Source organism: Diorhabda carinulata, chromosome 1, assembly GCF_026250575.1.
Source record: "Diorhabda carinulata isolate Delta chromosome 1, icDioCari1.1, whole genome shotgun sequence".
NCBI lineage: Eukaryota > Metazoa > Arthropoda > Insecta > Coleoptera > Chrysomelidae > Diorhabda > Diorhabda carinulata.
In genome coordinates, this window is record NC_079460.1 from 19,524,917 (window position 1) to 19,552,178 (window position 27,262).

The 27,262-nt window shown below is 30.6% G+C and overlaps 1 protein-coding gene across 1 annotated transcript; it reads left to right on the plus strand.

Annotated features, from left to right (window-relative positions):
* Positions 1 to 17: 17 nt before the first annotated feature.
* On the plus strand, positions 18 to 26,491 carry LOC130897196 (BCL2/adenovirus E1B 19 kDa protein-interacting protein 3-like). The gene is made up of 3 exons (XM_057805936.1): positions 18 to 288; positions 4,208 to 4,479; positions 22,253 to 26,491. The coding sequence occupies exons 1-3, from the start codon at positions 252 to 254 to the stop codon at positions 22,487 to 22,489; spliced, it is 546 nt and encodes a 181-aa protein (XP_057661919.1). The 5' UTR covers positions 18 to 251; the 3' UTR covers positions 22,490 to 26,491.
* Positions 26,492 to 27,262: the final 771 nt, after the last annotated feature.

Sequence of the window (27,262 nt, forward strand, 5' to 3'; positions counted from 1 at the left end):
TATTTTGGTATTTTTATGTGGGTTGTGATTGGCGTAAGAGATCACGTGGACCCGCGCCGTCATTGTTGAAAAAAGATGAACGCAAACTAGATGTTTGTTGTTTCCAACTGATTGTCAAGTCACGTACGCCGAAAAGTTGTGTTTAGTACGATACGTACTCAGAAGTTCTTGTGAATTGTTAACAGAAGTAAAATACAACGATTTGAGTGCTGATATCGTTTAGTTTCTTTGTGTTCTAAAGGAATTTAAACATGTCATCTACAAAATCAAGCGTAGATGATCTTGGAGGTAAGAATTATTGTTTATATTCCCATCTGGTATGTCGTGTGTCATTGCTATTTGTATTTACGACTGATCTTGACTGTAAATATGCCTTATTTCTTCATTACTAGGGTGAAATATTCGTAATATTATAAGGATTCTTATATTTAGGATATTTTATAGTATTAATATAGATAATATTGACTTTAGAAGTAAAAATTTGTCAATTTCGAAAGGATTATACCAACAATAAAAAGCTTTGTGTGTAAATAGCACAATGTTTACAGTCTGATCGCTCAAAAATAGAATAAATTTAGGTTTACGATATAACAAACTATATTTATCATTATTCGAACAGACCTTGTTTTTTTGCAGTGAATATGAATAGAAATTTTTATGTTAAGTATTCAATTTAATATTTTCCAATGTTACTGACTTAAATTTATAACTATGGTATTAGTCTTTTGTACAAAAATTAATATTATGTTCATGCGCCAGCATTTCATACTAAACAGATCTGCAATTCAATTTAGAAACCTGTTTAATATACGTACTTATATACATTTATTTACATATACTAAACTTGAAATATTTACAAAGTTTTACTTAGCATATTTTCAAAAAATATTACCAATATAGTTGTCTTGATAATATGATGATATCTGTATAAAATGATCAAACCATTAGGTACATTTTTTACTAAGATGTACAAGTATGCAAGCATAATGTTAAGTTAAATAATAGGTAAGTTCAAAACTATTTAAGAAATATTTCTATATGTACATCAAACAAATAAAACTTTTATTAATTTTCAAGCATAACAACTCCGAAGATTATTGGTATTAGTCTCTAGTAAAAACAAAATTTGGACTTCTAAAATTACACAAATATGTTTTTACAGAAGCCATAATTTATAATCCTAAAGTAATTTACATGGTTTTATATTTACTCTCTGCTTATCCATTTCACTTTCTGAATTGAAACAATATTTACACAAAGTCGCTTTTCATTGTGCCTTATTTATAAATGTGTAAAAATTATATTAATTAGCCTTACTTCTTTTCTGTAAATGATACTAAAAATAATTATCACCCTATTAGTTTCGTACCCTTTAATTGATTATTAGAAGAAGAAAAAAATGGACTGAATATAATTAAACATTAATATTATGTACTATATAGGTATTATATGGTTTGATATAAAAACTTGTTTTTCTGAATGACTTTTCAGAACCAGTTTCAAGACAATCTCAATTATTATTTTTGAAATTAAGGGACTCTAATAGTTGTCTATTTATTTTACTGAACAATTTAAAAATGTGCCTGAATTAGATGAATGGAAAATTGGTGACAGTTATTTGTATTATTATAAATCTGTCACCATTCTCTCTGTATATTATATACTTTAGGTTGTCATCATTTTCTGTAAACTTAAATACAAAAAGATGCACATTTTCTTTTTATACATGCTTTTTTTTGGATTCCTTTTGTCTTAATTTACTTTATAATATTTATATTTATTTTATAAATATATTCATTTATTAAAATATAATTTCTATATACCTACTAATGATTTTCTTCGAAAGTTCCTTGTCATATTTGTAAATTTAATTTCTTTATATATACCTATATTGTAATTTCTAATCAAATATACAAACAGTTGAGGAATTCTCTCCTTGCTCATTTACTTTTTTTATTGATGCATAAAATCAGAATTCTATTTTGTGACCCCCAATATAATTTCTTCATTGTTTCAGGAATTTTGTACAGTAATGTTTTTATGTTACTTTCAAATCTGAAGCATTAATGAACAATTACTTTTTATTATGCACATTTGCACACTTCAGAAATTTGTGATTTGAAATTTGTAATGGATATTAATACCCATTAACACTCTGCCAACAATGTAGTGAAGGTTGCAAAAAAATTATTAATTGTCTAAGTGTCTAATAGGAGTTTATCAGATATTGCTACAAATTGGATAGTATTTAATTTTAATTAATTTTTATTGTTAAAGTAACCAAAACTAATACAGATTTGATTTCCGTAAATTATTTAATAAAAAAATATTTTTTAAGATATACTTTCATTCCTGAATTAGGATAGGAACAGTTTATAGGTCCTCAAAACATCATATTATAAATTAATTCAATCTTTCCTTCTCTTCAGCTTACGAAATCTGTTTCAATACTGAAAATTAGCAAAATATCTTGATGTGGGTTGATCAATAATTGATTGAAATGTGAATTACTATTATCTCAGTAATCTATCTACATCTACAGAACGTCCATTTTTCACATTCAACTTATAGGAATTAAGATTTTTTTGAAGAATTCTATAGGAAACATATTTCTGTATTGTAATCACTATAGATTAGAAATTAGCTTTTGGCGATGATGATATTTTACATAGAAACTCCCATGTATTGCATTTTCTTTGTTGTGCATATTTGATCTCTGTATATAGGAATTTTTCTATAATACTATTTGTGCAAGTTATGTGAATAATGGAAGAAGACAGTGAATATGAAGATGATATAAGTGACAAGAAAATAAAGAAAAACCGACTGGAGAGGAATGTAATGGCATAATCAACAAACTGAAACACAATAAAATAGGGGGATTAGACGAAATAGTGAATGAACTAATAAAATAATCTTAGAGACAAAATATTCAAGATCATAGAAAGAGTATGGGAAACAGAACCAATAATGAAGGGAAGAAATCCTGATATTGTAGCAGCAATTATACCAACAATAATAATAAATTAAAGACTGAAAGAGGTAGTGGAAATAGGGGAATATCAAAAAGGTTTTGGACAAGGAAAATTCACATTAGATGCGATAAAACAAGTAATCGATTACAAACAAGCATTCGACAGGACAATTATAAAGGACATGGGAAAACTACAAGTACCCCAGATGTTGATACGATTGGTGAAAATGACTATGTTAAATTAAATACAAGGGTAATAACAAAAAACTAACCATCTGAGGAATTTTAAATAAATGCTGGGGTAAGGCAGGGTGATGGACTCTCAGCGGTGTAATAAGGGATGTAATATCAATGGAAGTATCATTAATAAATCAATACAATATTATATGATGATGATTTAACTCTATTAGCAAGGTACCAAGAGAGTATTGAGAGCACATTAGAAAAAATTGTAAGTGAGGCAGGAAAAAGAGAATTGAAAACAAATCCTGATGGATATAGGGCATATAAGTTCAAAATTATAATGCAGAGCAATAAAATAAGTCGAGCAACCAAATTAAGAGTCTACAAGACTGTGATAACCAGTAGTTACATACACTACTAAAACTATGAGACTAACAAATATGGATGAATAACAACTAAGGATACATAAGAAAAGAATAATTAGGAAAACTTATGGACCAGCGAAAGTTGAAAATAATGAGTATAGAGGACTTATGAGCTATGAAATTGAGGATATATTAAAAAATGAGAATATAGTTAACATAGTTAAAGCAAAAAGAATACAATTAAACGGACACATTAGAAAAAAAGAAAAATGGCAGGGTTTAAGGAACATTACAGAATAGATAGGGAATGAGAAAAAATTGCCAGGTAGACAAAAAAATAGATAGAAAGATCAGATTGTATAAGATAAGCAAAATCTGGGAGTACGTGACTGGAACAAACAGATGCAGGCATAAATAAATGAAGAACAATAGTCAATGCTGACTATTCACAAAAATACACGGCCAAAAGAGCTCAATTTGAGTGGCTACAATTTTCAATAGAATATAGAATAGCCTTGTTTATAATATATGTGGGTTAATTTCGTATATATATTCATCAAGGAGTTAACCAGTTATGATATATTTTAAATATCAGAAACATTACAAGCGTCACTCTTCTCTCATAATGTTAACTGATAATTTTGTGATCTCAACCACATTCTTCACCTTAAATATTTATTTTCAGAATCATGGGTTGATGTTAGTGTTGGATCAATATGTGGATCCCAAGGAAGTGCTACCCCAGGATCTATTACCCATACTATATCTGTAGAAGACTATTTAAAACTACTCAGAGAAGCTCAAGAATCTAACCAATCATCTGCTCGAGTTTCCTTGGCAGGATCAAGACGAGATACCCCGAGAAGCAGCCCAAAATCTCCACCAAATAGCCCAGTACAAGGCCCTGTTATGAACCTTGAATGGCAAAACTATTATATCAACTCCGAAGGTAAAGAGGTAAGTTTATAACCTATTAAATAATTACTCTTTGGTAGTATATTGAGATCAATGGAACAAGAGACACATTGCATATACACTTCTATTCAAAAGTTTGGAATTATGTTGTAATTCGTAAAACTTCGCGATTTCACGTTATGTACATACTCCCATACTCCAGGGTAGAACCCTTTAAAAATAATAAAGAGTGAAAAAAAAGTAATAGTAGAATGAAACCTATTGGAAAAGGAGGAGACTATAATAAAAATAAAAGGAATAATAATTTACGGGCGATTTGAGGTCGGAAAGGGAAAGGGAGTGAGTTTTTAAGGGTAAAAAATATTTTACCTCTATTTCCGACAAATCTACAAGTCTTATGGAAAAAACATAAATAGCGAAGTTGTACGTAATAAGAAGATCTACAACTTGTATTTACACTTTTTTCACATAACCTCAAAATTTATGTGAAAAATTCAAAACGGCCAAATTTTATGAAAAAATTTTCAATGAAATTTGATGAAAAATTATCTTATGTTCCAAATATACTGTAATTTATTTGAATTGAAATATTTATTTTTATATAATATCGAAAAAACACCCCAATTTTCGAAACAAAATTCTCCGTCATAATATCTGCTTTTTTTAAAAAATTTTGGTTCGTTGAAATCTCTACTTATTGATGGTATAAACAAATATTACCACCACCATGGTAAACTTTCTCAGTCAAAAGGCAAAAAAAAGGAAAAAAATTCGCATCCAAAAATTTCATATGTACAATTTTTAGACATTTATTAAAATTTTACAATCCTATGACTTATATTTATCAATAACATGGAAACTCACGTTTTTCGTGTAGTTAGAATGAAAAACTTTAATGTATAACTAGAATTTGAAAAAAAATCGGATGCGAGTTTTTTCTGTCTTATTTTTTGCCTATTCTGAGAAAATTTACCGTGGTGATGGTAATATTTTTTACACTAACAGAAAGTAGAGATTTCAACGGACAAAAATTCCACCGATTTTTTTTAAGAAAGCATATTTTCGTTCGAAATTTAAGGTGCTTTTTTGATATTATGTCAAAATAACGTGAAAAAATACACATTTCAAATTAAATAAATCATAACGTAAAAAGGTATCCCTTCACAAAATTTCGTGGGAAAAAATGCTTTTTGTAAAAGATAAAAATTACAAACGAGAAACTTGGTTTTTTGTATTTTTCACATAAATTTTGAGGTTATGTGAAAACAGTGTAAATACAAGTTGTAGATCTTCTTATTACGTACAACTTCGCTATCTATCTTTTTTCCATAAGACTTGTAGATTTGTCGGAAATAGAGGTAAAATATTTTTTACCCTTAAAAACTCACCCCTTTCCCCTTCCTGACCCTAGATCGTCTGTCTATGTTTGTGCTAATTGTTTTCTTTTGATTCAATCTTCTCCAGTTTTTTTTTTAAATGTTTATGCCTTTGTTTTTGTCTATTTTAAATTTATCACTTTTGATGATTTGATATGGCAAACAAAAATATTGGGTAACCTGTAGAGATTTTAATAATTTATGAATCTGATGACCTTGTAGGTACTGTTGCTCTGTACATAAAATACGTTTTCATCAAAAATACGTATTAACAATTCATCATTTATTATTTTATCATATTATCTTCAGAAAATATATTTTTTGTACAAAATTATCTTGACATTAGCCTAACCTTCAAAGTATTGAAAACAAAATACATTTTTGATGGAAAATATGTAGAAACTTAAACAAAACTATGATTGATTTGTTCCAATGCTGTAATAATAAATAACAGGAACCTAAGTGGTCCATTTAAAAAAAAAAGATTTTATAATTACACTATAATATGATTATAATTAAGAAGAATGTTGGAAATTAAAAAGAAAGTAATGAATATTTCCCACTTTTCTTTAGTTAAACAAATCTTTAGATTACACTATCTGATAAACAGATTGTATTATTCATAATAAAGGTCTAAAAGTTGCCCCGATCTTACAAATATTTATCATTGAAACAAATAGACTCAAAAAACTGTTTTCGTTCTTCGAACATAATCTCAAATACATGATTTTGTTTGTGGGAGCGAAAGATCTTACGCTGAAAATATGGACCCCATATCTATAAAGACTGCAGCTTGGTGACAGAAGTCAAGAGGGCCAGACTTAGATGGCTAGACCACTTGAAGCTTATGCCCAAGGAGAAAAACCAATTATTAGAACAACCTACAGGGGCTGAGTCAGGCAGACACTTCTGGGAAACTATAACCAGAGTAGATCTGCTGAATATATCAACCTAAGTAAGAACAATTAAAAATACTAACAGGAGTTCTATTGGGGCAGTGTCGCGTCAACAAACACCCTAAGACGCTAGACTTAGCTGATGATGTGGCGTGCAGATTTTGTTGCACAGAGGACGAAACATCTATCCACATTCTCTCGAAGTGTGAAACACTAAGGAACTCAAGAGCACTACACCTGGGAGCGCTTGAAATAGAACACGAAGATATTTGGCAATTACAGTCATCCTACATTCTAGATATCTTAAAAGTAGTGGGATTAATTGATTAGCTGTAAACACTGGATTCTCCAATATCGCAGCAAGAAAGGGAGATAATAGATCCTTTGGGTCGCAATTTATACTAGATCCCAAATCTATATATATATATATATATATATATATATATATATATATATATATAGATTAGATCCTCCCAAAGAGGATCTTTGGGAGCTAGATGTGAGGGGGCTGAGACGCTGAGACGCCGTGCGTTGGACCGTGATGACTGAAGACCAAATGTTGTAGTGCAGTTAGATCAAAAAAGTTGACTGTTTTAGAAGTAGTTTGAGCTTTGGAAATTCCAATTAAGCATTAAAATAAGCAACAACATAATTACTCTAATATTTGATAAGAAAGGAGCATCCGGTTTCTTGCAATACAACAAAATTATTTGTAATCCAACGAAAGAGCTAGATAAATCACAATTTTTGTTTTTTTTTCAAGTAACTGCTTTGGAGGAATCATACCATACCTGAGTCATCAAAAGACACTAACCAAGTTTCTGAATCTATCTCATGTTCAGTTATGGACATTATTTTAATTTGTGCACAATTGAGAAGTCTCGTTCTTTTGATATTCTTCTACTTTTTTCATTACTTACTTTGTTATTTAGAACATTGCATTTCTGTTATCCTAATATAAGACATATTTTGTCCATGTTTGATGAGGTAGTCCATAAAATTTGTTCTTTATGTCTGGTGAATCATACAAGTTTATTTTTTGTTTTCATTGATTAGAATCTTTGTTATTAATTTAAAGGCATATAAAAATACCTTGTTATTATATTTAGTTTGTGATTAATACTACAAATAGAATTTTTCTTATCAGTCCAAATATATACGCAATACATTTTTTCCAGACAGAGTGTTTTTAAAATATCTAATCATCATTGTTGTGAATGGAATCAGAAAACGTACAATATTTTAATAAAAGCAATTAACATTATGGCTTTGCGTGAACTATGTTTGGAAAGTAATCCGTTCACTGGCGTTAGGAAACTAGACAAAGTGAATGGGTCATAATCATATGATAAGATACTTTTTACTCTAGTAATGGAATCCTATAAGATACCCAATTTTCTGTCTGGAAAAGGGTGGTAAAGTTACTCTGGTCCCCTGACATAGGGAACTAAGAGAGAACGACCGAGGAGATTGCATCCAGGCTACTAGGACAAGCAAAGCCTTTCCATTCTTAGTAATACGAAATATTCTAGTATACAAATTGGTTGATTTGATCATTCGTATTTATAAATTCCTCATACATGGTTATCAATTGACATGTTACTAAGGCTTGTCATTTTTGTACTTTTTAAGTTTTTCGAAATGAAAATATCTTATTGGTATTACAATTTGGTGCTAAATCCGTGTGCGTTGGTAAATTGTTCAATAATTATTATTTAACTTTAAAAATCCATTATACAACTGAAAAAATGCCTACAGACAAAGAAAAATACAATGTGGCGGATGTGAGCGGTTTCGAAATTCGTGGAGTTTTGACTCATTACGTCATCTCCCTTTTCAATTTTTTCAAAAGTGACAGGTGGCTGCTGTCGATAATAAATTTTTCAAGCTTTCTGTTCAATTCTTTAATAATTTAAAAAAGAAAGCAAAAACAATTTTTCACGAAACTCCCACTCCAAGTTGGCAACAAATCTGTAGGAACAAGTAAGATTAGTTTTTATGAAATTATTTAAAAAAGGAAAAAAAGATTCATCCCAAAACCAAATTTCAGTTTTGGTATAAAGATACTTTAGCTGACAAGAAAATTATGTGAAAAAATTAAATACAGTGGACATGTTTGGAAAATTTGTAGAGATTTTAAAATTCATTGTTCGTTTGCTTGAGCTACAGCTTGATTGCACAAAATATTGCTGTTTCATTTGCGACAGCATAGAAGAAAAAGTCACTACACGAGCTTGGATTACTTATTCCAGGACAAAAGAATGTTAAAAATGGTCCTTTAGTGAACCCTTACCACATACTATTACAACTGTTACATATAAAGCCCGGCATGATAGAAAATTTTTTAAAAGTTATGTCTAAAGACGACAGTGGATTCTTATACTCGAAAGAAATTTCCAATGTTTCTCAATAAGTCGTGTGACTCACACACAGATGGCCATTATTAAATCCATATGATGTTTGTGAAGTACCAACTTTCAAAAGACTATGTGTAAAATGTCATGTCAAAAAAGTTGGCAGCCATCTAAGTGAAGCTACTTTTGTTATTTTCGAAACACTTTCGTGTGTCAATTTATCATTTATTCTTGATGCAAAAAAATACTGTACAAGCTCAGCAATGGCTTGTAGTGTGATCCGGACTCTGTTCCATCTAAAGAAACCATTTGTTATTGGTTTGCTGAATTTAAACATGGTAGTTCAAATACCGATGATGGTGAACGCTCTGGTTGTCCAATTGATGTGGTTACTGAGATAATTGAGGACGTAAACATGTCAGAAGACCTTTTGTGTACAATTATGCATGAACATTTGACCATTAGAAAGCTTTTGTCAAAGTGGGTGCCGAATTTACTCACAGTCGATCAAAAACAACGTGTTGATGATTAAAAGCAGTGTTTGGCAATGTTTATACGTAATAAATTCGATTTTTTGCGTTGATATCTGACAATGGATCCATCACTTCACTTCGGAATCAAAACGATCATCATCTGAGTGGACTGCAGCCGGTGAACCACGTTCGAAACGTCCAAAGGCACAACAGGCAGCTGGGAAAGTTAAGGCTTCAGTATTTTAGGATGCGCATGGAATATTGTTCATCGACTATCTCCAAGAGAGAGACAATCAATAGAGAATACTACATAGAGTTGTTGGATCGTTTAAATACGAAAATAAAAAAACGGTCTCATATGTCGAAGAAAAAACTACTTTTTCACCAAAACAATGCACCGATTTACAAGTCGATGGCAACGAAGGCTAAATTGAACGAATTACACTTCGAATTGCATCCTCATTCACTGTATAGTCTAGATCTGGCCCTCAGTGACTATTGTCTATTTGCTGATTTCAAAAAATGCTCGCTGATAAGAAATTGAAGCCTATTTTGAGGCAAAAGACAAATCCTTCTTTCACAATCGTCATCAGTAAGAGAAGCGTTGGAATGATTGTATTGTTTTTGAAGCAGATTACATTGATGAATAAAATCGATTTTTGGCAAAAAAATGTTTTTTCCCTACTTAAGTTTTGTTGATGTGTTAATGACTCCTCAGAATCACTGAATTTTATATAATTTCTAGATATAGGGGTTTTTTAACCTTCAATATCTAATGTATCATCATTTTTTTTGGTTCCAAATAAAACAGTAATTTCTACTTTTACACTGTTCACTTCCAGTTTACGATATTTTACAAACAAATTATTTTTATTTCAATTTTATTTGTAATTATAATTAATCATGTTTACAGTTTGTGATTTTATTCGAGTTTAGTTAGTTACAGATATTCGTAAAATATAAATATCTTTAGTTTTTGAAATTATTTTGGGATTACCGTGAACTGTTCCAATGTCAATAACACTTGACTGATTTTATCTGCATTACGTGTCATTTTCTCCCATTTTAAACTAACTTTTATTTTTCGCAACCGTTTGGTACATTCCTAATATTTCTATTACACACAGTTTTTCATATTTCCATTCAATTTACAGGAAGCCAATCATACGAATGCCAATATTTCCATTAAACTAAATATAGTTTTTATAATTAATTCCAGGACTATTAAAATCTGTTGCATATCCATTACACATATAACAACGAAACCGGATAATACATGTAATGTTGTTTCCAACCCAATGGTGGTAATGTTACAGTGAATAAACAGAATGTAATTAATCTGTGGTTATTTAATTGAAATAATATCAATATCGTAGTGTTATTCTTTTGGTTTCTAATAGACAAAGGGTTTATACAGTTACATAAATATCGTGGTTTTATTATGAACTGGGCATCAATAAAGTGAGACGAGTTGCGATTTGCGTAAAATCATCAAATTTCCATGAAAATAAATAAAATTTCCTCAAGTAAGAAGAAGCTTTAATACAAAACAACTACTACAATGATTAAATCATACCTTATTTAGACTAGCATACTCCATAGCAATAAATGAAAAATTTATAGAAATTGCTTGGGGATTGTAAAACCGCAAGGTTATGTTCATTTTATTGGTAGACTAGTGCCTTAGTTTATGGTGTTTGCTAGGGCTACTGGTGCCCAGGTATTCATGAATCATTTCTATTTCTTACTTGCTGCGTTTTTTTTGGAATCATCACTTTGGCGGTATTAATGACATCTCAATGTCTATACCTTGTTTTTAAATTGGGAGGACCATTTTAGGAAACCTGAATCACACCATTAGAAAAGGTACTAGATTGGACATAAAATACTAGTCGTATTAAAATTGTACTCTCTGGAAATGATGAACCACAAACTAAATAATAATAATGGTCGAAAAAAAAAATTATTTTGTAGTACCACAAGAATGAAAAATGATTGTAACATGTAAGGTTTTTATGTTACATTTATAGAACCATATTCATTGGTAAAATATTTGATATTTATTAAAAAAATAATTTCACATTTTTTAAATCGTATATATTGACAATATTTATAGTTTACATCTAATAAACATGCCTCACATCTATTAAAAACGAAAAATTAAAAAAAATCACTTTAAATATTAATTAGTTCTACTTTTTCCTTTTATGAGGGGTTGCACTTTCTCATTTTAAAAATCAACAGTAATCACCGATCATGGCCGAATCCCATCATTCTTGATACCGAATTTACATTGTTCCAATATCTTGGTGGAACCTTTCACCCTGCTCATCATTGGCAGCTTCCAAATTTCCGGGAAAATGTCAGATGAGAATGGAGAAAATTTCCAATGACATTCGAGCACCGAGGGATTTGTAGCTGTCTAGAAGTTCTGTTTGTAGTTTGGATTCATATTGTTACTCAAAAATCCCCTAACTACACTAACAAATGCCTTCACATTGTTCCTGACTGGTGAACTTTTTTGCAAAATTGTCATCGTCCAGCAATTTTCTTATTTGAGGCCCAATAAAAATACCTTCCTCTAATTTGGCATCACTGAATTGGGGAAAGACTTCTCGAACGTTTTGAAAGACCCGATATTTTAGGTAATTTCTTCTGCATCTTACAATATCGTTGTATTGTACCAAAATATTCTTCCTGTTTTGTTTGAAGTATATAAAAAATGTAATTTTTCATTATATTATACCATAAAATAAATAAATGAGCTTTCAATTCATATAAAAATTAGTATAATTTTTGGGTTACCCAAAATTTATTTCTTTTATTTCAGTTACAAATTTTATTCAAAGCTGGTGTTTCATTAAAAAAACTATGGACAATGCGTCGAATTATATTTTTTGTTTTATTATCGAAGATTTCAACAATTCCTGGATGGTTAAAAGAGACAATTATTCCAATATTTCTAAAATCTTTAATAATTCGAAACTCCTAATAAATAAAATTTATATCTGTTAATTTCATACAAAAGTGTTATTTTCGATGACGTACCCAGCGTTTTTACAATTTTAAACACATTGGCATTCACCTTTCAATATTTTTCATCATTTGAGATTTGTTTATACAAATTCACAAGGTTTTTCCTCACTTTAATACCGATAAGTGGCCTAAAATTCCGGAGCCCCCTTTTTTGGGGGGGCGAATGATATCTGCTAGTACTTGGAATATTATCTGGATCAATTTTTAAATTAGTCCTGACAAGAATTGTTTTATATTTTAATAAAAGAATAATAAGAACAGAACAAAGAACAAAATGAACACTATTTGTTGACAATTTGTACAATTGTCAATCATAATATATGTCAAAAGTGCGATGTAAAACCGGCTGCAATTTGACCAATGAGAACTTGAATTCAAATAAGTCCTCCTAGTTTAAAATCTGGGTATAGTTTAAAAACAGGGTATAATTTACTTTTTTGCAACAACTAAGAATAATTTAAAAAAATATATTTTATTTCTACACTAGGTATGTTAATGAAACAGTAATTTGGATACGCAGGAAATAGTTGTTAGAAAAACATGTCGCCCTTGAACAATACACCTAAATTTAAACGTCATTGATTTACAAAAGGGTTCATAACTAAAATGTATTTCTATGTTCAATTATTTCGAATCAACAATTGTGTATTTAAGTGTAACAGTTACCTCTTATTTCTTCTTTGTTTCATATGGAATCTATTACAGTGGAGAAAACAATATTAATATCGAAAGCATTTACATTTACTACATATTTTTTTGTTTTCAAATGACAGCTACATTTTTCGATTATATTTGAAAAACTCCAAACTACAATAAATGTTTTTCGCAAAGGTAGCCACAAGAAGAGGTTTTGTACAAATTTATTGACTTTAAGAAGCGTAATCATTGTGATTAGAAATAATAATAATCTTATGTTCATGACAGGAATGAGAAAAAATGACAGATTGGCTTTAGAAACCCTTCCAAATTTCAAGATAAAAGTTACATACTTTGATTTCCCTTGTTTTGCAATATTGCATCTTCATTTTGGTTCCAAATTAAAATAATAGTTTACTATTCAAAAATAGATAATTTATTCAATCAAATTCAATATTGTTTAGTATTTCTACATAGTGGAATTTCAAACTATGGCTACAAACATGGCAATTCAGGAAGGAACGTGATGTTACTCATCAAATTATGAAATTCAAATTTGTGTACCTGAATTTTTTTCTTATAAAAATATATTACCTTCTTCTTTAACTAGCTCTGTTGAGTAGTCTATCCATTTGTCTTCTGATATTTGACTTGATTCGCAAAGCTCTGTTATTTCTTTCCGTTGTTGTCTTATCACCCTCCATATTTGTATTTGGGCGCTCCCCCTTCGAGAATAGTTCCCAATGACCGCTTTTCATCTGCATAACTAGTAAGTGAGTTTCGTCCCTAATCAATTTGTATCTTATGGTGTTTGTAATTCGCAAATTTTAGTTTTCAATATTTTTTATATATTCACATGTTGATAGTCAAAAGCGTTTTTTAAATTAATATATTTTCCATGTTATATTTCTTATACCATAAACAAATTAAATACATTATTGATTTAACAACTGTAATAACAACATATGGTACACAAATTAAAAACATTTTAAACAACCAAATTATATCTGAATTCGTTTCAAGAAAAAATATACATAAATGAATGACAGAAGAATTGAAAGAAAATTTAAACAGCTGCTTATAAGATGATGGTCCCAGAAGTACCTGGCCTGATCTAGAGATGGCGGTAGTTGTTCAAAAAATATCATTGTTTTAAAAAGTACACAATCTATATATGTTTCAAGTTTGAAGACGACACGTTGTTTAATATTTGTTTGACAGCCATCAATAGTGAACGTTTTTAGTGAATTTGTAAACATGGAGAAAATTGATCATTGTTAAGTGATAACAATATATTTGAAAGGCATTAGCCCAACTAATATAAAAGCTGAACTAGATTCTAATCTGGGTGAAACTGCTCCTTCATTATCAACAATAAAATATTGGGTAACAGAGTTAAAACGAGGCCGTAGGACCTGCGAAGACCATCCTCGTAGTGGTCGAGATGTTGAAGAAAATCCACAAAGCGATACTGGATGATCGTCGACTGCAAGTTTGCGAGCTAGCAGACATAGTAGGCGTTTCAAAAAATACGGTACATCACGTATTAACTAAAAATTTGGACATAGAAAGCTGTGCGCAAGATGGGCTCCGCGTTTGCTCACAATGGAACAAAAACAGCGTCGTGAAGATGTTTCCGTCGAGTGTTTGGCAATGGTCCACAGAAATAAAGCAGAATTTTTGCGCAGCTTCATAACCATGGATGAAACGTGGGTCCATCATTTCACACCCGAAGCAAAATTACAATCAAAACAATGAACTGCAAAGGGTGAATCGACTCCAAGGAAGGCAAAAATCGTTCTGTAGGCAATATCATGTCAAGAAATTAAGCAAAAAGAAAGTGTTATTTCATTAGACAATGGACAAGCTCCCTGTTATTACAATGGCTCAAATTAATGAATTAATTGATACCTCGTGCACCCTACTCGTTAGATTTAGCCCCCTCGTATTATTTTCTGATCCCAGACTTGAGAAAATGGCTCGTTGGTTAAAGATTTCCCAACTATGAAGATATTTCGGTAGTTAATGGATATTTTGAGGACCTTACCGATTCTCATTATTAAGAATATCGGGAAAAATGTATGGAGCTAAAAGATTAGGTTGAAATATGTTTGTGTTTTCTTTGTAAGGTCAGGTACTTTTGGGAAGATCCTCGTACACTTGAGATTTTTAGATATATATTCTCTAGTACCGACACTTTTGTGTATAAAAATAGCCCCAGGATTTTGCGTTGTAGTGTTGTATGTTTTTTTTTTATAAATATATAGGGACTATGACCTTTATGAAGCAACAAAAATGACGCAGTTTATGTCAAATATTATAAATTATAGTGACGAAACTGAATATTTAGTTTGTGAGATTGTGTTCATTCCCAAGTACTTATTTAAAACTGAAAACTATTTCGAGGGTTAAAATTTGCTTACATATAAAAACATCATTTATAAATCACAGCAAATAAAGCATACAATTCTAATAATAGGAAATGCATTGAAAATATCTGTCATTATAAATAAGAGATGAACTTATATCTCATATCTCATTGTTTTCTATTAAAAACTTTTGTTTTCTTTAAACAATATTTTAAATGTGATAAATACTCGTCTTTGTACTGTTTTTAATTGTGTTTATTAATAAACACACCTTCACGTTTATGTTCGGTTGTTTGTACGTTTTTATTGTTTGCTAGCAAGCTTAAGCTATTTTTAGAATAAATAATGAATAAGGAAAAACAAAAATAACTACCACCATTTTTTTGCAACGTGTAACGATAACAATGTACAAGACTTTAGTTAGTTGGTGGTATTGATTTTTTAAGATCGAGGAGATTGACATTGGTGGCTAGACACGCCGCACGGCGCCGGGAGAAAATCTCTATTTACGGGCAAATGATTGAGCTTAAAATGGGTTCATCCTTGTTAGACATCGCGCAATTTAAGTGTTTGTTAACCTTCAACGAAGATCTAAAACAGATGTAAATAAATGTACCAGAGGCAGCCATTATTTAATTAAATATTCTAACTTTAGTATACCACTAATTATAAAGTAGAGGAACATTATTTTATTTTATGCTCAATCAAGAGCTCTTTCACTAATTTTTTGTGGTGATTCAATCCACGTTCTAACCCATTTCTTTTTTAAACTATAGTTCATTGTACGTTTTGGATTTTTCCGCTATTTTTCTCTACTTTTTCCTTTCCTGGATATTATTCCACCATCCACGGACTCTCATTTTATTCATATCACTTGTTACTTGACTTTCCCACTGACTTTTTGGTCTTCCTTTGGGCCGGTTTCCTAAGGATTTCCATTCTATTATTTTTTCCATTTCACGATTATTTTTCATCCGTTTTATATGTCCTAGCCACAGTATTCGCTGCGATTTCATATATCTGTTTATTGTCTCTTCATTTAAGATTTCTCTAATTTCAGTTTCACTTAACATTTTTGGCCCATATACTCTTATTTTTCTTTCGAAGGTGTTAAGTTTTTCTTCATCAGCTTTTATTAGATTCATTCTCCTCCATAGGTTACTGTTGGTATTTTATGAGTTTCATGATTCTCTTGGATTATTTCAGGGTTTTTCTCTTCAATATCTGGCATTTAATTTTCTTCTGTATAGCATTATAAGCCGGAATTCATGATATGCTCGGTAGCCTGTTTGGATCCTTTGAGTAATTTCCTCTCCTCGTTCATTATGGTTATTAACTGTTACTACTAAGTATTCAAAAATGTCAACCTCCTCAAATATATATTTCCCTATATCTATATTCTTATGTTTGGTGCCATTTTCTTTTCTTTTCAACTCCATATACTTCCATATACTTCCCTTCATTTAGTTCTAGTCTCCTTTTACTAGCTTCTTGATCGATCTTTAGGTTCTTTTCACTTCTCGTTATTGTCGCCAAATTATCTACGTATGCCAATATTTGGATGTCCTTATTAGTAATTGTACCTGTCAGCTTGCAGTATTCTATTACCCCGTCTAGAACTATATTAAATAAAGTTATTGATAGTCCGTCACCCTGTCTGACTCCTCGATTTATATCGAATTCTCAAGCTTCTTCATCTTTCGTAATTACATGTGATTTAAACTCAGTCATCATCATTCTGGTGAGCTCTTTCAATGTTTTTGGGACGTGCTATGTCTCTTTTTAAGCTGTCCAAAGCTTGTTTAAATAGAATGTGGATATTTGTATCTTGATTGTAACAATTTTCTATAATTTGATTTAAAATATGTATTGTTGATCCCCCGGGTCTAAATCGATTTTGATGGAATTAAAAATCTTGTAGACCGTGTATAGTAAGGCGACAGGTCTGTAATTAGCGAACATTTTTGGGTTTCCTTTTTTGAATAGTCCATAACACAGTTCTTTATATTATCACAATGAAATTATTGATTGGTTCGTTTCCTGTTTAACGTCGTTTATAGCTTCATCAAATTGTAACGTAAACTATAGACGAGCATCTCTTTACTAAAATCTAACATTTATGATTCTCTTGTTGGGGATTTTCCGTTGAATTGATCGCTATTCTTATCCAATGCAATTGAAATGTATTTATTTAGCATAAATGATCTGTAATCAATAAATTATAATTAGGTTGCTTGCTTAACAATCCAAAAAGTATATTTAACCTAGATAAATGTGTTTGCACTAATTAATATTACCCAAATTATAGTCTTTGCATTGAACCATTAAACCACTTGTGTCGTGACGTTATGTAGTATGTAATTTTTCTGTAAAATATATAAATACATTAGAATATTTTCTTTAAGCGAATGGAAGATAAATTAAGTAGCAAATGAAATTAATCAGAAAATGGAAAGAAATTATCTTATAAAAGAATGTATAAAAAGCAGTGGCGGCTCGACTTTTGAAAACTTCATGAACAACTCGAGAAGATTTAACAATTAACCATCTTGAGCAATGGCGGATTTATAGATTTGGCGCCTGAAGGCTATCCATCTTTTGCCGCCTCTACTTACCTTTGAAACTCACAATCATATAATTCACATTTTTCTTCAATAAAACATTTTAATTTGCTTATCTGTTAATAAAGCCAGAACTATGGAAATGTTTTAAAATGATTAGAGTAAATGTATGATTCAAAAAATGTTTGAAAAAATCCTCAAATTGTAGTTTATGATATTTATCCTTTCAACTACCCCTTGGGCACTTACGGAAAGTTATTTGATTCTATGTAATGTAAGCAAAATTCATGAAATTCGTGTAATGGAACTAGACAACAACATTTTAGTGGCTTTATTCTCACACAGGCAGCATCTTCTTCTTGTCTATCGACAAATTATACAGTGGGATTCTTTCGCCAAGGCTTAGCTTTCTATAGTATTTTCTTGGTTTCCTCTTCCTTGATGAATTATTCACGCACAGAAATTATTTTCGCCATCATGTTCAAGAGGGTTATGTATATGCATACTGGAAGAAATTGAGAATCATCCACGTCCAAATATTCGGCTTTCTTTAGCAGTTCAGCAACTGAAAGTAGTTTCTTTCTAAAAAAATCAGAGTTGTAAGTAGTTCGATAGATAATTCGTTAACGACCCAACGAACAAACACGGTTCACCTTTCACGTACATCCTATTTAAATACAATAAAATGAAGACTACATTCACAAGAACACCTAATAAAGACATAAATATTATTATATGAAAAAAACTCATGACGCCGAAGCTTCTTACCAATAAAAGTTTGAAAATAATATTTCTTGTTATATTTACGTTTGTAATTCGCTAGAAACACATGTATGCTTTGGTGAGTCACACGGGGGGTGAGAATTCGATAAAGCAACTATGTTCTTTTATATAGACGTACTTTTTGTGCAAAATTTTCGTTGCAAGGTCCGCTTCTTCGTGTTTATTAATTCGGCACAAAATCACACAAACTCTATTATAGTATAATGTTATGCAATTTAAATAGTCCTAAAGAACTAGGCAGTCTGGAAAAAAGGCGAAAAAAGGTATTCGGCGCCTAACCCACAGTGTGTTACGTGTTGCGCTGGACTAAATGTATCCAGCTTCTCCAGTTGAATCAGCCACATCGTTTTCAACCTCCAGGATTATAACGTAGGTCACAGAAAGAGTGCGCATAGCACGTTCCTGTATCCAAGGTAATTGATAATACTGCAACAACGTAAATTGATTCTTACCAATCAACTGCTCTAATTATATAGACGTAAAATCTGAATAGACTGGACTTTTAACTAGATGCGATTATCTTAGATACCATATCTACACCATGTGCATCATGAACGATCACGAGTGCCGCTGATGCACGGAGAAGGATTAAATTGTACATCACGTCATCTGTAAGTGCCTAGCACTCACACGACCGCGATTAAAACACTTAAGAAAGTCTCACAGCTTGCCTAATGACATCAAAAGCTCAAAGCGCCTGATTAGCTTCTCAAAGGACATCGGTAATGTCAACTGGGGCACGATGGGCCTATCAGAAGGCTTATGTGCCCAACGGCCCTTGGTCGCCTACTCGCTACTATGAACGTAAATCGAAAGCTGGGTGGATAATTCATCCTGTCAACTCAAAATTTCTTATTATTTACATTAAATAAATATTCGAAAATAAAAGGTCGCCATTTTGTTGTTTTTAATACCAGTGAGAAGGAAATATAATATAATAATGTCCGATGAAAAAAATAATGTTTTTGAAAAGCCGAAATGTTATTTAAAAATCAATTTTCTACGCAGAATCCAAATGAACTAATTCGTTATTCAAAATTTAGTAATCCTAACCTAACAATTAAAAGATACGATATATTTGAAGTTATATGTGTAATTTCTCATTACAAATACTTTATTTATATAATACCACTATTATTCTTCTTCTTTTTCAGTAATAAAAATGATTTATTTCAATATTCTTACATATTTCTATTTGTTTTAGTCAAAATCATTACGTAACCTCAATTCGTTAATTTGAAATTAGTAATAAAGGTTTTTATTATTGATGAATACATCAGTTTTTAATATTTTCACTAAAATAACACATCGTACAAAGTGATCGCGAAGTAACAAAAAATTTCTGTTTTATCAATTTATCATTTTAAATTAGAACTAGCAGCCCTCATGCAGTAGCCGCCCCTGATACAAGGATTCATTACTAACATCTGATCGGTTCGGTTTTTGTATAAATTAAAATTTGCCTTGACCCGACAAGTCAATATCAGATATCGTCACCGTGTGGCGTCTGTGGTTTAGTTTTACTATAATATCAATATTTTATCATCCTAGAGACATAACCTAACAAAATATTTGATTATCATATCTATTTACAAATACAATATAGTTATTGGCGTCAGTTGATCACATTGCCACGTTAACTATAAATTTTTTATCTTTTCAATATATTCTAATAGTTCAAACTAAACACTTTAAAACGCTGATAACGGAATTCATTGCATACTGAATAAAGTTATCACTCGCTTTAATCCTTTTTATGGAGTAATAAAATCATACAATGTACAAAGAGCGATGTTCACTTATGAATGAAAGTTAAGCCGAGTTTACACGTTTCAATTAGGTAAAGCTAAAGTCACTACAGCCAGTAACTAAAATTTAAGTCCGGTTTTTTAGCACGTGCCTACATTTTGATAAGTATTCCGATTTAGTTGTTATTTAATACTGTGGAATTAAACATGGCTGAAAATATGCGTGCAGCAATACGGCATTTGTATCATGGACATATGTGGTGAATTATCAGAAACACTTGCAGAAGAAATGAAGAAAAATAAAAATAAGCGTTGTTGGGTACGAAAATGAATCAGTCGAAGAGATGTATATGGTGCTTCTTCTATTTTGTTAAGAGAATTAGCAACTGAAGACGCACCAGAATATAGAAATTGGTTGAAGATGAGTTTAAAATACTACTGGCTCAAATGACGCAAAACAACACAGTAATGAGATCGGCTATTGAGAGTAAGTTGACCTCAACGCCCGTTTAATTTCGGGCACTCCGAATCCTTTTATGCCCATGATCTCCTCAATTTCTTTATACACCGAATCCCGAGCTTGTTTATTTTCATAGGGGATAGGCATCGCCTTTCGCGATATTCTTCTTCGAACTTTTAATGTGGTCGCTTCACTCCAACGAGACACTTTTTAACACGCTACCAAATCAAATAAAAATAATCCCCTCACTTTGTACTAATGAACTAGACTAAACCAACCTGTCTACACTCGTTTAGTCGGCGTTTTAGTTGCCGGAAAGCAGTGGTGGGAGAAACTACTTGCTCGAGTATATGGAGGTAGGGGTAAGGAGAACCATTCCTGTGCTACAGTAAGTGTCCATCAAATTCTTTACGTTAGGGAGGCGCTACTATCGCATGTGTGTAAATTTTAAATAAAGCGCTTGAAATTTAAGAATAAGGACAGTGAATTAAAGAAGTGATAATTGATACTTTCTTTCTAGAATATATTCACAATAATTAATTAACATTCAGCGTTATCTCACAGTAGCTTTTCTAGGTTATATTTACAAAATTATTTTGTACTAAGTGAATAGTTTAGATTTTGTATACCAATATTTAATTAACGACTCTAGTCATTTAAAATTGTTTAACATTGCATAATTCACTCTATCTAAAATAACTAAGTTCATTTGATATATCGTCCGACAGGAGCGCCATTCTGGTCAAATTTTGAATTATAATTTACCGTCTACAAGCGGACAGTTTTTAAGCTAAGCCTCAATATGAGATGGTCCTCCTTACCTCTACCCTCCATAGCTCAAGTAAATAGAAATTGTTTCTATTCAATTGACTAAACAGTTTACTAAATTAGGTACTTACGCAAGTACTCAATCAAGTTGTTTTCACCATACAAGTAACTAAATTGAGCTACTTGATTTCCTAATTTGCTTTAGCTACTTGACACGTGTAAACTCAGCTTCATATTTTGTTTTTGTTTAAAAAAATGTTTTTGCTCAAATTTTCCTAGCACATAAAGACTGAAGAAACGCGATAGGTTAATCTGTATTTGTTCAGCGTTTTACAATATTTGTTTTTACTTACAGGATTTGTCTGACTGGAGTAGTCGTCCTGCCTCCCTGCCTCCAAAGAATTGGACCTTCCGTCCCCACAACAGAGATCTCAGTATTCGATATGCACGCTTTGGCAAAAATAGTATTTTTTCGCGTAAAGGTCTTTGCACTTTATTTCTGACTAACCTCGTATCCCTTCTACTTGGAACAGGAGTTGGTTTATGGTTGAGTAAGCACGGATTTTTTGTTTCAGCCATTAAATTTCGTTAAACAAAAATATAATGGTCAGTGTTCCAAGTTATGTTTAATTTTTTATATGGCTTTTTTTTGTTTTCTGTTTAAAGTGACCTAACATACAGATGATTTTGTCTTTGTCATGCGAATTTGAAAGTATAACGTACACTATAATTATATATATATATATATATATATATATATATATATATATATATATATATATATATATATATATATTGAATATAGTTAAGACGGGATATGAAACAAAAAAAAGTGTGACAATTCTGTTGTACCAAATTTTAGTATGTATCTAAATTAAATGTTAGATCACATGAAGATTCATTGAGTATTGCATCCTATTTTTTTTCATTAACTCACTTTGTTATTAATAAAAGATGTTTAAAGTATAATTTTTTTATATTCCACTTCGTTTTATTCCTTATAGATAAATCCGCCATAAAATATTATTTATATAGAACGAATTAAAAACTATGAATTCTTTGTTTCTTTATTGTATATAAAAATTATTGTTTGTACAGAATTTTGACATATCTATTTCGTCCCACCTGGTTTATCATTTGTAAATTAGATGATGTGTAATACTGGTAGCCACTGATTTTTTGGAAAAAACATATTAAAATAAACTGTTATACTCAAAACAATTATTCTGAAACATTTAATATCCTCTACGGGTCAAAAGTTTTTGCCCACTCTCTTTCGTTTTCGTGATACACAACATATAGAAACAATACGATCGATTCTGATATTCATATTTTGAGGAACATATATAAATAATAATATAGTAATAGTGAAACTACAGGCTGTAATTTTCATATTTAAATTTTTTATTCATTGATGTAACCAGGGTTGTCAGACGTCCAGGATTTCAAGGGACAGTTCCTTATTTCCCTAACTAAACCTAAGTGAAACGGGACGCTGTTTGTCGAGTGACAAAATTTAAAAAATTAAATGAAAAGTTATATAAAATGTAAACATTGTATTATCCCGCAACAAAGAACATTAATATTGGCGCCACCACCCCACAAAGCTATATCATCCATTACATCAATCGTTATGTACAATGATTCATGAAGAAAAAAGGAAAAGTTGTAGCACTGAAGATATACCAAAGAAAAGGTAGTGCGTATTCGGGGAGAAGTGGATTAAAGAAGAAGAGTGGCTCAAAACATGTACAGGTAATGTTCATAAGACATCAAGCAAATATTGCAATAAAGATTTTATATTGCTCATGGAGGCAGTAGTGATGTTACTCAATATTACAAAGTGGAGAACACAAAGAAAATAAAGTTACTGTTGCTTCCATTTCCTGAAAGTGACAGGCTGGTTTTGGCAGAGTTAACCTCTGTATTTCATACACTTAACATAATTTATCTCATATGTCAATGGATTGTAGTCACAAGTTTTTACCTAAACTATATGATGACTCAAAATTGGTCACAAATGAAGAACTAAAACAGAATGTACTATGCCCAATGTATACAAAATCTGTATTGATATTAGGGAAAGTTTCTTTTCTATTATAAAAGACTCATCGAACAAAGAAAATAGGAAGCTCCATCCATTGTGCGTGCAATTTTCACTAAAGAAAAAAAGCATTGTTGGTTCAAAAAGCATAGCGTCTCATATGGCTAACTTGGATTAAACTACAAGCATAAACACCGAAGGAATAATTCACAGAAGAATAAAAAACAAATCAGCCGGTATTAAGGACACTATTATTTTTGGTTCATGAGATACTTTCAAACAATAATATGAAAGAAAAATTAATGTATTATTTTGAAATTAAATGAATGGATTATGGGGTTAACAAAAACTTTTGACCGTTAATGTATATTAATATTTAAGTTTAAATTTTTTTTTTCAATTTCCTTTCAAAATCTTCCTCCTTCGATCTCCCAATTTTCATTATTTACTAAGCATAAAATTACTTTCAAACTCTTGTATCAGTTGGTGTATCATTTATTTTGTTTTTCAGTTTCCTTCTTATGTTAACCATAGTGTCCTGCAGTACAACTAATGCCTAAAACCTCACCAACCTCCAATTGCTAATAGTATAGGATTAACTGTGCTTTTGAAAATGATTTAAATTGCCCTCTAGAAACACAATGATTCACCTACATATCTGAAATTCAATGTTATATTTGCCTTACTTTCCACCAGTAATCACATCTGAAGTTGAATTAATTACATCAAAAATCACAAAGCTGTTAATTAGAAACGGGTACTTGCATTTTTTGAAATGTATTCATTTTTTTGTTTATTTTACAAGTTCTGATATGAAATAATGTCAAAAAGTATAATACTTAATTAAAAGTGCAAAAATAATTTGTCTGTCTGTCAGTTGTCTGCTTGATGATCAAGAAATTATTGTTGCTGCAACGCAGCGTGTGCTGTTATAATACAGTTTTTATTTATTAGCTACGAACAAATATGCAATTTTTTAGATTGACCCAAGTTTAATAATAACGATTATTTTAGAATAACAGATGTATTTACTTTGTGTCATTTGCCTATTTCATACCTATAATGTCACGCATTATGGCGGCCTTACTGAAAACAAAATTTTTGACTTTACAACTATTTTTTTCTCTATAAATATTCATCGAAGAATTGAAAAAAATTATTATAAATGTTGTATATAAACTATCCAAAACTTTTTTTCTCTCAGTCCATGCAAGTACCCTTTTATAAACAGGAAAAAAAATTCTATGAATACAACGTCGAATATTTAGTGGAATATACAAATTTTTTTGTATACTTCTAATAAAACGATATATCCATATTGATAATGTTATAATTTTAACTATAGTCAAAATATTTTCTCCTAATAACCATAAATCCTTCTACCTCTCCCCTGAATTCTATTCATTTCACAATTTTTTGCAGCTATTTAATATCAACATCATTAAAATGTAAATTGGGGAAGTTCTGTGATGAAAACATCTCAATATCATTTTTGTTATAATTTTTTTAATTTCTTGAGGAGGAGGAGGAACCTTGAAAACATTTTTGCCTCCTTATTGTGTAAGTACTTCTGTTTGAATTTGTTAAATTCATTTAAGAAGTCAATATAACACGCACTAAAGATATACATTATCAAAAGTTATGTCACAAGATCATATTTTGTTTTTTAAAAACAAATTTAGTAGTATAATCAGGACAAAAGAATATGTAATATCAAATTTGATTTGGAACATGTACATTTAACTCTAAAATCAAAAATTTTTGTTTCTTACAAATTTCCAAATTTTAATTTTCTAATAGCTTGTGAACGCTGCCTTGTAATGAGACTGTTGTACTTTTGAAATGTAGTGGGTACTGAATTGCCACATGGAATGGCTTATTTTGTATGTGGGTACTGAATTGCCACATGGAATGGCTTATTTTGTATGTTTATTAGAAAAATTTGAAATTTCGTATTTATATCTGTTGTTACTTTTATTGAAAATGATTAATTTATCCTAATGTTAGATATAGTTATGCTCTGACATTTTGGTCAACGTTTATGTTTTGAATAATTGAACCATTTTTGTTCATTAAATTGAGGGAAGTATTTTGATCAAATAAATAACTTACCAGTTTTAAATAAAATACAATCTGAGAATATGGAATCATTTGCTTGCATTGTTAACTAAAGGGTATGAAAGTGATGTCAGTAAAGAACTATGTCATTCGGTAACACATTAACCAAGTTGGAGATGTTTTAGAAAATGTAAAAACTGGTCTATATTTCTATTGTACTATATATAATGCTTTCCAATTGATGAATGTACAGATATGATAAACAATAATGGTTAAATTAAAAATATGTATGTCAGTGTACTGTCTGTGGCTGGAGGTATAAAATTAATAATCTTTTTTAAAATATTGCTTTCTACCAATTTTTGTTGTATCTATTCTCTAGTGAAAACTGGAAAAAAATTTTTTCAATTAATAAAAATTTATTTCTAGATCTAGGATTACTATTTAAGATTGTCGTGTTTTGAAGTAATCTTGAATAAATTTTCTAAAGAATACTTTTTTTTCAATTAACATTACTCAAAAATCCAACTAATTCTCATTAAATATTATGGAGAAAATTGAATTTTCGAAAAAAGAAATTAACGAACAGAAATAAATAAATCTATTTCCAATAGAAAATAGGAGCTACTTTACACTACCTTAAGGTTTATTTGGCTCTTTAGTATTACATCACTCAATAAGTCGTGTGACTGACATACAGATGTCGCTGGCATTGTCACATTCATATAACGTTTGTGAAGTACCAACTTTCAAAAGATTATGTGTAAAATTTCTCATGACATTTCGAATAGTCAGAAAAAAGATACAGACATTTAAGTGAAGTTACCTTTGTTATTTTCGAAACAATTTCGTTTGTTAATTTATCATTTATTCCGGATGAAAAAAATTATGTACTCAGCAATGGCTTTAAAAGTGTTATCCGAACTCAGTTCCATCGAAAATAACCATCTGTTGTTGTTTGCTGAACTTAAACATGATCGTACAGACACCTATGATGGTGAAAGTTCTGGTCGTATAATCCAGAAAACATCAAAAAAGTCCACAAATTGGTTATATCTAATTGTTAATTGACATTGCGTGATATAACTGAGGACGTAAAGATAGAAGACAATATGGGTACAATTATGCATGAATATTTGACCATGAGAAAGCTTTTTTCAAAGTGGGTGCCGCATTTACTCACAGTCGATCAAAAACAACAACATGATGATGATTCAAAGTAGTGTTTGGCCATGTTTAGAAGAAATCAGATTTTTACGTCAA